Raw genomic sequence first — 13001 nt, forward strand, 5'->3', positions numbered from 1 at the left:
GTACACTTCAGAGCCATGTAATCACAGATGGCAGCGTAAGGTCTGTGAATGAGAAAGGTCAATATAACAGACCTTTCTGGAACTGAGCATGTGAAGTGGAACCTTGTCCTCTTAACAGTCAGATGAGTTGTCTCACTCACAATAGCATTAAAATACTCTGCAAAGGCATGAGATACTTTCAGAGGTAAAAACTCATTCAGCTATACTGAGTAACTTTTTCTCTAAAATTGACTCTGCCTTTCCACTTCTGGAGCACACGAAAAATTGGTAAGGCTGATGAGAACTAGCAAACCAGAATAAACACGGCCCTACCAAACCAACCACACTCAACAGTTTCCAGCTCACTCCAACAGTCTTCAGTTACAGTGTAATAAAAATCAAGCTCCACCTCACACAAAGTTTAGTGGGGGTATAAAATGCAGTTTTGGCCACTCTTGCCCTCCAAAAGAAAGGCTGACTACTCAAAACAGCAAAATTATCCAAGTTACTACAAGTGTCTGACAATCGTTTTGAGGACTACTCTGGAATATACATATTCATAGTCCAAGCTGCTGTGAACACAAAGCAACATCAGCTTCTGTGCAACACCCAATGCTAATTTAATCCTTTGATCCTAATTTTTACATAATTAACAGATAATAAACTAGCTAAATGAAAGACCAAAGTAAAACTACTAAGCACAGCTGGGTTTTTCTGGGCCCACATAGGATACAAGTCAAGGGCTTAACTGGTTAGAGCTGTAAAGATGCATTTTCCTTTAAAAACTCTGTCTATGCAATGATTTTTCCAGAACTAATTAGATAATATTAACAGTGATCATACTATCTTGAGAAAAGATTGTAAACCCCTCTTTTCTGAGCAAGCCCTCTGCAAGCAAGCATACCAAATGAACTACACCACTCAAAAAACTTAGAATATAATACAAAAATGAGATAACTGAGCTATCAATCAATCCTATGGAAATCCAAGCAAAAATAATTTCAAACACTGTGCCCTTTAGCTGATCTGGAACACTTCTCAGATTTGGTGTTCACAGTGTGGCAAACTGATCAATTTCTACGTAACACTGCATGAAGTAACAAGGAACTCATGGGCTTCTTGAGGGGTAGAACTTCTGGAGACTGCAAAGTCAGCCAGTAAAGTTAAGCAGCATTTTCTACCAACAAGGGACTTTATGTAGTAAAACTTACAAGCAAGTACTTCTACTGAAACTCTGGATTTAACAAACAAGGGAGCTCTCCAAATCACTCACAACCTCAGGAAAATATAGTGCTGGGAAGGCTGGAGTTCATTTCATTCTGACTTACAGGCTTCAAATGAGCAGCCTCATTTGAAGCTCTATAAAAGAACAGTTTTCAAGTATCATAGAAATGAGACCTACACATTCTCCCAAGAAAACGATAAACCAGGACTGACACCCTCCTTCAGAACTGCCACCCAAGAAACAGTTCAGACAACTCTGAGAACTGCCTTTTATTATTTCTATTTATCCAGTTATTCAACTATTTTAGGTTAATCTCCAATTCACTGGCAAATTTCAGTCACTTTCATAACCTGCTCAGACATCCATGAGCCATTTGCCATTTGCAGCACTGAATGCATTTACACCTGCCAAAGCAGCCTCTTACATAGGACTGATAATAGAAATTCACTAAGACAAAGAAGCTATATCCTAAGACAAAGAAGTTTAAAGCAAAAGAAAAAGAAGAAAATTGTAAGGACAGTAAGCTAATTAAGCAACTGCTAGTCTAGGCCTAAGCCAATAGGGACTGCTTGTGTGCTAAAGATGTATACTGGTTAGGGCTGCTTCAGTGGTTTGGAAAACTGCCATGAAAGTACTTGCACATACTCCAAGAGAAAAGGTGAAAAGTTCAACTTAGGGGAAGACTTTGAGCCTTCATCCTCACAACCACTGTCCACCACCACCAGAGGACAGTACGCACGCCCAAGGAGGAATGGCAGAGTTCCAAGAAGGACCCCTCCTCTTCTCAGAAATCTTATGAATATGTGTATCTACCAACATAAATTTGTGATAAGCTGGGCAGTGAGTGCGCGTGTTAGCAGGAGCAATCCCCCATGCGCCCAGCACCGAATAAACAAATACCTACTTAATAGTTACATTGACTACTGAGTTTCGTTATGGTGCTTTTCTCAGCATCAGATTTTTGACTCAGATGGGACACTCTCTGGTCAGCTGCAGGATCCACTGAATGCAGGGACTCCCATGGGCTCCCCCGGGATTTCCCAGAGGGACTCCTCACTTCATTCAGCTCACTGCAGTAGCAGACAAGGACCATCACTGCACCAGTTTTGAGGTATTTGTTAAACACTTTGGCTTGGTTGACCGGTCTTGGTAAAGTGTTCCCATAAGACATGGGAGATGTCACATGCAGGGCTCCGCATCGCAGGTGAAATTCCTGATGCTGATACTTGGATAAGGTGTGAGTATGGAAACTGAGGTTTATGTAATAGTTATTGTGAGCATTGTGATTTTAATAGTTATTGTGCTTTGTATAACTAGGAAGTTCATGTGTTGTCCATCTTGTCTGGTGCAAAACAGTGTGAAATGTTTGACAAGGAACTTGGTTAGGAAAGTGTTAAGTAACTGATTTTACATGGGAGAAGTTGCAGGTCATAAGAAGACTCAAAAATATTTTGAAAGAGTACAGGGTTTTCCAGTGATTGTGAATGATTATCCTTGTCCTAAATGTCGACATTGTTTTTCATGTTTAGCTGCTATTTGTAATAATTGTGGGATATATTTGTCATCAGAGCCATTATCCTTATACCAAAACGTTGATCTGATTTGTGAAGGGTGTTTGTTAGTTTCTTAGGCGTGATTAACCCCTGCCTATATTGTGCCTTGGGGTGGGGTAGACTTTCTTGAAGAAAGGAGAGAGAATTCCTCAAAGATAAAAAGGTGAAAATTTAACTGGGAGGATCACAGAGTAGTGAAGTTCTGAAGAAAAATCCTCTTGGTTGTATTCTAGCTCATTGGAAGAAGATAGGAGGACCACCCAGTGCAAACATGAACAAAAAGACCTTGATTGAATATTGTAACCAGTGGTGGCCCCTCTATAAATTAGAGGACGAAGAAAAGAGGCTGATAAATGGAACTTCAAATTACAATACTTCATTACAATTAATGTCATTCTTGAGATGAGAAGGAAAATGGGACGAAATTAGAGATGCAGATATGTTTTTCACTGTACGGAACCATCCTGAGTGGCAAAAAGAATGTAGAATTAATGTTGCCCCACAGGATCCTCTAGTATTATCACTGGAAAAAGATCAAAAGAAAGTAGAAGGGAAATTAAAGTGATGCTGTTCTGCCTGTAGTATTGGACAGGATTGTCTTAAAGCTACAAAGACCAAAAACAACAAACAGGTTCCTATGACAGAACTAGAGGAGTTAAGGGCTCCCATTTTGAAAAATCCACAGGCATAAGCAGGGAACTCTCATACAGATAGTATCGGCAAAAGTAAAGGGGAAGTGGAAGCCTCTGGGGGAGATACTCCTATAACAGCATGAACTAGGAATAAAACTCTCAAAGGACTTCAAATTGTAGCACCCCTTAGGCAAGTTATAAGACCTGAAGGGGATCCAGTTAGAGTTAAAGTTCCTTTCAGCACTGGAGATTTAGATAACTGGAAAAAAGTGGCTAAAAGGTATCAGCAAGATCCCGATAAAGGGGCTAAGAGGTTTAAATTAACTGTTAGAAATCAGGATCCTGACTGGTCTGATGTTGATTTAATGCTCAGAGAAATGACTGAAACTGGAAAACAGCTGATATTGAAAACTGCTAGAACTCCTGTCCAAGCTCAGATTACCAGAGGAGCCTTACAATCCCTAATTGGGACCCTAATACTGCAGGAGGTTATCAAATGTTGAGCCATTATTGGGATTGGATTAAATTAGGACTAGAAAATGCTATCCCCAAAGCAGTAAATTGCTCAGCACTTTATGCAGTAAAATAAGGGCAAAGTGAAATCCCGACTGATTTTTTTAGACAGTCGCCAGAGTGCAATGAGGAAATACATGACTTTGGACCTGTCCTCAGATTTTGGAACACAGCAGCTGGTTTCACTATTTCTAGGGCAGTCAGTCCCAGATACTAGAAAGAAACTACAGAAGTTAAAAGAGCCGGAAATAAGAGACTTGTCAAAGTTGTTAGAAGAGGCTTGGAGGGTGTATAGAGATAGAGATGATAGAGATAGAGATGAGATAGAGATAGAGATAGAGATAGAGATAGAGATAGAGATATGAGATAAAGAGATGAGGAGAGGAGAAGAGAGGAGAGGAGAGGAGAGGAGAGGAGAGGAGAGGAGAGGGGAGGGGAGGGGAGGGGAGGGGAGGGGAGGGGAGGGGAGGGGAGGGGAGGGGAGGAGAGGAGAGGAGAGGAGAGGAGAGGAGAGGAGAGGAGAGGAGAGGAGAGGAGAGGAGAGGAGAGGAGAGGAGAGGAGAGGAGAGGAGAGGAGAAGGGAAGGGAAGGGAAGGGAAGGGAAGGGAAGGGAAGGGAAGGGAAGGGAAGGGAAGGGAAGGGAAGGGAAGGGAAGGGAAGGGAAGGGAAGGGAAGGGAAGGGAAGGGAAGGGAAGGGAAGGGAAGGGAAGGGAAGGGAAGGGAAGGGAAGGGAAGGGAAGGGAAGGGAAGGGAAGGGAAGGGAAGGGAAGGGAAGGGAAGGGAAGGGAAGGGAAGGGAAGGGAAGGGAAGGGAAGGGAAGGGAAGAGAAGAGAAGAGAAGAGAAGAGAAGAGAAGAGAAGAGAAGAGAAGAGAAGAGAAGAGAAGAGAAGAGAAGAGAAGAGAAGAGAAGAGAAGAGAAGAGAAGAGAAGAAGAAGAGAAGAGAGAAGAGAAGAGAAGAGAAGAGAAGAGAAGAGAAGAGAAGAGAAGAGAAGAGAAGAGAAGAGAAGAGAAGAGAAGAGAAGTTGACTAGAGTGATGGCGACTGCAACAGTGGCTGCTTTAGAGCAAAGTAGAAATCAGAGATGGTTACCAGGACATGGCAGAGGTAGACCTATGAGAGGAAGGGGGGCAATACAGAATGAACTGCGCATCAGTCAGTGTGCTTATTGTAAGAAGGATAGACATTGAAAACGTGAATGCCCTGAATTACAGAAAAGCTCCTCGTCCATAACAGCTGCTACAGATTGACGAGGACCTAGTGCATCTACCCTAGCAGATCCACTGGTTAAAATAAAGCTAGGGGAACATGAGAAGGAAGTTGATTTTTTAATCAATATGAGATCGTCCTTCTCTGTTCTAACCAAAAGTTGGTGCCTATAAGTAATGACTTTGTAAATATAATAGAAGCTACTGGACAGCAGAAAAAGACATTTTTCCCTAAACCCCTTGTATATAAATTGGGAAAACAAATTGGAATACACAGATTTTTATACCTGCCAAATTCTCCCAAATCCCTGCTGGGACAAGATTTATTGGAACAATTAGAGGCAACCATTGAATTTAAACAAGGAAATATTGAATTAAAAGTAAGAGAAGAACAGCTGAGTGAAATTTCAAGTGCAGCTATGATAGATTTGGAAATATCCCAGAAATCTGAGATGGACGTGGAATTGATTTTCAATCAGGTATATCCACGAGTATGGGCTTCAGAAGTTCCTGGAAAATCGAAAAATGTAGCTCCAATAATAATTGATACTAAAGAAGGAGTGAGTCCAGTAAATAAAAGACAATACCCCTTAAAACTAGAAGATCAAAAAGGAATAGAGAATTCGATCAATAAATTCATAAAAAATGGGTTATTAGTCAAATGTGAATCTGATTATAATACCCCTATATTACCAGTGAAAAAGCTGGATGGTACTTACCATCTAGTACAGGATTTGAGGACAGTTAATAAAATAGCTACATCCAGTGGAAGCTAATCCTTGTACACTCCTCACGAAACTTAAAGATGACCAGATCTGGTTCACTGTACTGGATCTAAAAGATGCGTTCTTCTCCCTGGCTCAAGTTAGTCAGAAACTGTTTGCTTTGGAATGGGAAAATCCCACAACTGGGAGAAAAACTCAACTGACCTGGACAGTGTTGCCTCAAGGGTTTAAAAACAGCCCAACAATTTTTTGAAATCAACTAAGTCAAGAACTGGAAATTTGGAAGCCTCCTGAAAGAAATGGAGTTCTATTGCAGTATGTGGATGATTTGTCAATTGCAACTGTGACTGAGTGTATTCAATGGACAATATTGTATTTTCTTGGATGAGATGGATATCGAGTCTCTCAACAGAAAGCACTAGCACAGAAGCAGGTGATCTACCTGGGATATGAAGTCTCCAGAGGACAACGAGCATTGGGGACTGAGCACAGTGAAGCCGTCTGCCAAACCCCTCTTCCTCAAATGGTGAAAGAACTCAGAACTTTCTTTGGAATGCAGATTATCAATTTACAATTATGGCATCATAGTTAAACCATTGTATGAACTTTTAAAAACCAACAATATGCAGATGATATGGACAGGTGAAGCAAAAACCACTTTTGAAACCCTCAAGAAAGAACTCATGAGAGCTCCTGCCCTAGGGTTGCCTGATGTGACAAAACCATTTTGCCTCTTTTCATGTGAAAAACAGGGAATAGCTCTTGAAGTCCTAGTGGAACGACTCGGGCCCTATAAGAGATCTGTGACCAATTTCTCTAAGCAATTGGATGAGGTCAATAAAGATTGGCCAGGATGCCTACGAGCAGTGGCTGCTGTGATACTGAGTATAGAAGAAGCCTGTAAGTTTGAGTCAGAAGATAACAGTGCTGGTATCACATGATGTGTCAGCAGTGCTTGAGCAGAAAGGTAATCATTGGCTATCCCCGTCTAAGATTCCTAAAATATCAGGCAATATTAGTCGAGTCAGACGATGTGGAAATTTAGATCACTAGTGCTGTAAATCCAGCTCCCTTTCTTGAAGGAAAAGCTACAGAACCACTGGAACATGACTGTATTGAGACTTTAGAAGCTGTTTACGCAAGCAGACCTGACTTAAAAGAAGAGCCTCTAGAAGAAGCACAAGATTCCTGGTATACTGATGAAAGCAGTTTTGTTCACCAAGGAATTCATAAGTCAGGATATGCAATTACCACCACTACAGGGGTAACTGAATCAAATCATCTACCTGTAGGAACATCTGCTCCAAAGGCAGAACTCATTGACGTAATAAGGGCACTGGAACTGGCAAAAGGGAAGAAAATTAACATATGGACAGATTCTAAGTATGCTTTTGGAGTCGCTAATGCCCATGGGGTAGTTTGAAAAGAATGAACCTTGTTAATGCCACAAGGAAAACAAATTAAATATGCAGAGGAGATCCTCCATTTATTAAAGGCTGTACAATTAATATTAATAATTTGTATTAATTAAATTAATAATATTAAAGGGTATACTTGCACAAGCCACTATTATTCATTGTCGAGGACACCTTAAGGGTGATACTGATCCAGAAAGAGGTAACAGATTGGTCAATCATATGGCCAGGCAGGCGGCAGAACAAACACAAGAGCCCTTGGTGATGGCATTAGCTCCTTAAGGAAAAATTATAGATCAAGCATTCAGATTCAGATCAGAAATGGATTCAAGAAAAAGGGGGCAAATTCCATCTCAGGGATAGGCTCATCTAAACGACTGGGCAATCAAATATGAAAATTTGTCAAAGATGAACATAATAAGACTCATTGGGGAACAGACTCTTTATATGAATAACTGAAGACTGCACTGGAAGGGAAAAATCTGTAGACTACTGTCAGACAAGTCACTCACCAATGTGTGATCTGTTTAACAATCCTAATACAGGAAAGAAAATAGAACAGGGAACTATAGCAAGAGGAAGCATTCTGGGAGAACATTGATAAATTGATTTTTCTGAATTACCAAGAAAAGGGGGTTACTGATGTTTACTAGTATTAACAGACACCTTTTCTGGATGGCCAGAAGCTTTTCCATGTAGAACTAATAAGGCAATAGAAGTGACTAAAGTGATATTAAATGAAATAATACCCAGATTTGAAGTACCAATAGTTATTTCATTGATCAAGGAACACATTTTTGTGCACAAGTACAGCAACTGGTTAGCAAAATATTAGGAATTAATTAGCAGCTTCATACTCCATGTGGACCACAAGCTAGTGGACAAGTAGAAAAGATGAATCATATAATTAAGCAACAAATTGCTAAAATTTTTCAGGAAACTCATTTATACTCCTACTATCAGGCGCTTCCTATCACTCTATTGAGAATACATGTAAAACCGAGAGCTAAGGAAAAGTTAAGTCCTTTTGAAATTCTGTTTGGAAGGCCATACCAGACAGTTGGAATAAATAATGACAATCTAAAACAATTAAGAAATCACTGTCTCCAAGAATATATGATCTCTTTGGATAAACAATTAGAAGAAGTCCATAAACAAGCGTCAGAAACTAAAGTTAAAAGCATAGACCATAAAGTTCACTCTTTTAACCCGGGTGACTGGATATATATTAAGAATTTTTCAGGTGACCCTCTTCAGGAAAAGTGGGACAGATCATACCAAGTGCTGCAAACAACGTTCATAGCTGTTAACATCCGAGAATGACCTTCCTGGATCCATTATTCCAGAATAAAGAAGACACCCACAGAGTGCAGAGTGGAAGCTACAGGACCTTTACAAATGAAATTCCAGGGAGATACGGGACAATGAATTTATGGCTGCTAATGTTAATGTATACAGGCTGTAGCATTGGTCATAATAAAAATTTAATTTTGCAATTATTTCAAGAATACAGAATGTATCCTCCATTACTGCCTGTCTACCAATGTCAACTGAGGCAGGAAAGAGAACTCCATGGGGAATTTTACTCACCAATTTGACTAAAATTTTGGAAAATATGTGGCAAGGATATAGTGAAAGCAAGTTACAATGGGTAGATACTGAAGGAAATTACTCTCTGAATGATAAAAAAGTCAACGGCTCAGTGACCAAGTGTAATGTAACTAAACCTCCCACTTCTTGGGCCAAGGAAGTAACATACCAGCCCTCTGGAGATCAATGTACAAAGATTCCATGGGGCTGTCAGATACCAAAGGTTTGGAAAGATGTTCAGAAAGGATCCTGGGAAGTTATGTCTTCAACTGGGTGGCATATAGAATTTACAGGGAATTGAAGGTAGTCCTAAAGATCCATTGTGGGTGCAGGTGAGTTACAGCAATATTGAGGAAATGAGAAAAAAGAACACCGTTAATAAGCCACAATGGAACTGCACTAGAGTATATAATTGCAGCTCTACAGAACCAGAGATACAACGCCTAGTGCCTGTTGCCCAAGCATTGAGATTAAGATACATTTGTAGGAATTACTTTACGCAGTTAAATGGCACTTGGTCACATTTAACTAATAACAATACATGGCTCTCAACTGCCTCCAGGTTACTATAAAAACAATCGGCCATGTTGTTTGGGTAGGCAGTGATGGAATTTGGACCACTCATTTACAAATAATAGATAAAACAAAACAATGGACCTTGGGATTATTAACATTATGTCCATTATGGAGAAAATCCCCCTTGCAACCATCTCTATGGAGACGAATAAAGAGAGAAAGTCAGGATAATTGGTAATCCCCTACCACAGGTACAAGAATATTATGGACTATAGACTAGTATTATGGACATATAGTATTATGGACTACCTTCACTCCAGGATACCCGATATTAGAAAATATTTTTTTTTACATAACCTTACTCAACAGGTAGAAAGCTTAGCGAACTCCACCCAGAAGGGTTTGCAGGACTTAAACAGGCAATTACAGACAACTTCCAAAATGATATTGCAAAATAGACTGTCATGAGACCTACTCCTTTTAAAAGAACATGGGACATGTGGCTTTCTAGGATTAAAAAACGTTGTATATACATTTCAAATGTCACTCAAGATTTAAATAAGCAAATTGATCAAATTAAGAAAATAGCATGAGACAGTAGAGCTTTAAAAAAAATATGGAAACTACTTGGTTCAACAAAATTCTACAGGTATTTGGGTTTTCTCTCGCAGGTTGGCTTGCTACCTTGATACAAACTCTAATTGTAATTATAGTAATAATTATATTAATAAAAATAACCTTAGGTTGTGTTAAAAAAAATAAGTAGAAATTTAGCAGGAATCTATGTAGCAGTAAATAAAATATACCAACTGCATAACCTCTCATATGGTACAAAATTAAAGAAACAGTTATCTTTCTGTGCAAATGCAAAAGAATTTCTTAAAGTTACAGAAAAAGGGGGTAATTGATAATAGAAATTCACTAAGACAAAGAAGCTATATACTAAGACAAAGAAGCTTTAAGAAAAAGAAAAAGCACAAAATTGTAAGGACAGTAAGTTAATTAAGCAACTTTGCTACTGCTTGTCTAGGCCTAAGCCAATAGGAACTGCTTGTGTGCTAAAGATGTATACTGGTTAGGGCTGCTTCAGCGGTCTGGAAAACTGCCATGAAAGTACTTGCGCATACTCCAAGAGAAAAGGTGAAAAGTTCAATTTAGGGGAAGACTTTGAGCCTTCATCCTCACAACCACTGTCCACCGCCACCAGAGGACAGTACGCACGCCCAAGGAGGAATGGCAGAGTTCCAAGAAGGACCCCTCCTCTTCTCAGAAATCTTATGAATATGTGTATCTACCAACATAAAACTGTGATAAACTGGGCAGTGAGTGCGCGTGTTAGCAGGAGCAATCCCCACGCGCCCAGCGCCGAATAAACAAATACCTACTTAATTGTTTTGGCTATTGAGTTTCTCAGCCTGAGGACCTACCAAGGTGGGCAGCCCTTTCTGCAAAACTTCAGTAATAAAAGCTGGGCATTGAGATCTCTTTTGCCTCTGACAGTGTTCTGCACTTCAAGGGGGGCACTCATTTGGTAAGCGCTAGGCGAGTGGGGTAACAGTCCCTCAGCCAGGACAAGCCCTGGAGGGAGGGACAGAGACCCTCGAGACCCTGGGTGGAGCGTCTGCATGGGGCACTGCCGTTATTCATGTACGCCGGAGCGGTGCGAGGAACTGCACAAACAAGCACAGAGCCAACAACTGACTCGTAAAGAATGGCAAACCTCGGCGACGTTAGATCCGCCCGGGAAGGGGCCGTGGGGGCAGACACTCCCCTCCGCTTCCCTCCCGGCCATCCCTCACCTGGGGCCGGCGCGGCGGCAGCAGCTGGAGACGACAGCTCCCCAGCCGCTGGTTCTGGATGCTGAGCGCGGCGCGGTAGCAGTTTCCCGGCAGCGCGTCCCTGAAGCACAGCTCGGCCGGGTCAATGCGGACCCCGGCCACGTCCCGCCACCCACCCGCCATGGCCGCCGCCGCCGTCTCACCGGGCGGCCTACGCGGCTTGGAAACGATCGCTTAGCAACGGACGCAGGACGCTGATTGGAAGCAAAAGAGCGGAGCTTCCATACCCACCAATCGGAAGAGGACGAAACGGGGCAGGGACGCGGCTAGGGGCTCGGCCCGGGGCTGGGCGGGCAGCGGCTCCGGCGGCGTTCGGGTGTAATTCCACGGACGCGAGGCTGGGCATGAGCTGGAAGGAAATAAAAACCCCAGACCCCCTGTTTTGGAGGTGCATCAAAACGGCCACATCCCATTGGCCTGTCTTTATTAAGTAAAGGACACCTCCCACTAGACCAGGTTGCTCAAAGCCCCGTCCAGCCTGGCCTTGAACACTGCCAAAGCCAGCTTGGACTGGGTTTTGAGCAACCTGGTCTAGTGGGAGGTGTCCCTGCCCATGGCAAGGGTTGGAACTACATGATCTTAAGGTCATTTCCAACACAGACCATTCTATGGCTCTACGAAAGAGACACCCGAGCCCGTGTCTCCTCCCACTTGTCCAGCATTGTCCCTTTTTCACCTGAGCAGTTTTCCTGCTGTGAGTTCCCCTCCAACAACAGCCCAGGACAGTGAAGGGACACTGTTCCTGCCCTGGCTTTCTTAAAGATGGATTAGGCTGAAATAAAAATGCCTTGATTTATCTTCTGGGCATGCATGTTAATGACAGATATTGTCTACACAGAGCCAAAGCAGGGCACTAACACACTTGTTAGTGCAGTGTCTGCAGCGCCAGTGGCTACACTAATAATTCATTACATGCATTTACTGAGTGGTGAAAGATGTGCTCCTGTGCTGTATCCTTATGCTGTAACTGAAGTGGTAAAATGAAGTTGACAAGAATCCAGCACTTAGGCAGAACTTGGAGGATAATGGGCTGTGTTACGCTTTACCTCAAAATAGCAGAAGCAAGGAGAGGGAACAGTATGCACTCAGAACCTCAAACATCAGTTTATCCCAAAATATTTTGCTTTGGATTACTTCATCCCTTGAAAGTGTGTAAAGACTCAAACTATTTATATTTTAAAAGTCAAATATGAGCAGTGCAAACATGGATGGCACAGATCAGAACTACAAAGTACATGAAAGGCAAAAAGCCTGATTTTAATGGGTGAGGAAACCTGAAGTGAGCAAGGGGAGAGGAGAGCCTTTGTTTCTATTATTGTGGAAGGACACTAACAGGTCTTTCCGTCCCTCTTAAAAATTCAAGTAAAAGCTACCAAGAGTAAGTAGAATACAGGCATCTGAAAGGAGTTCTTCAGGAAGACTGCTTGAATCTCTTTTATGGCAACATGATTGTACTTAACTGGCACACACAGACAAAAAGAAAAAAAAAAGAAAAGAAGAAGATTAAGTTATCAAAGAATTAAACTCCTCTGCTTTTTCACTTTAGAGAATGGAGAACACACCTACATAGTTTCTCTGATCCTTGACTGAAATCTTGAGGAAAAGTCATGGGACACAATATCACACCTAAGAAATATCTGATCTAAAGAAAGAGAAACCTTCAAAGACTTTATACAGACTTCATGATGGTGCCAAAAAGTCACAAGCTCATTAGTTCATCTTACGTTGTGTTATTTCTCAGTTTTCACATGAACATGGAAATGTTCTGTCTTTCTGATCACACAAACCTAATACAAACACATAATATTT

The 13001-nt window shown here is 41.5% G+C and overlaps 1 protein-coding gene across 1 annotated transcript in view; it reads right to left on the reverse strand.

Moving 5' to 3' along the window:
* Positions 1–11538, reverse strand: part of CFAP47 (cilia and flagella associated protein 47) — a 291486-nt gene extending 279948 nt beyond the window's left edge. Inside the window, exons 1-2 of the mRNA XM_061454415.1 lie at positions 11424–11538; positions 11154–11365 (exon numbers count right to left, since the gene is read on the reverse strand). Of these exons, the coding sequence (XP_061310399.1) occupies positions 11154–11365; positions 11424–11538 (327 nt within the window). The remainder of the gene's footprint in view (positions 1–11153; positions 11366–11423) is intronic.
* Positions 11539–13001: the final 1463 nt, after the last annotated feature.

The sequence above is a fragment of the Pezoporus flaviventris genome, unplaced genomic scaffold (genome assembly GCF_033815535.1).
Source record: "Pezoporus flaviventris isolate CSIRO_AGI_PZ_B2104156 unplaced genomic scaffold, CSIRO_AGI_Pfla_v1 ptg000015l, whole genome shotgun sequence".
NCBI lineage: Eukaryota > Metazoa > Chordata > Aves > Psittaciformes > Psittacidae > Pezoporus > Pezoporus flaviventris.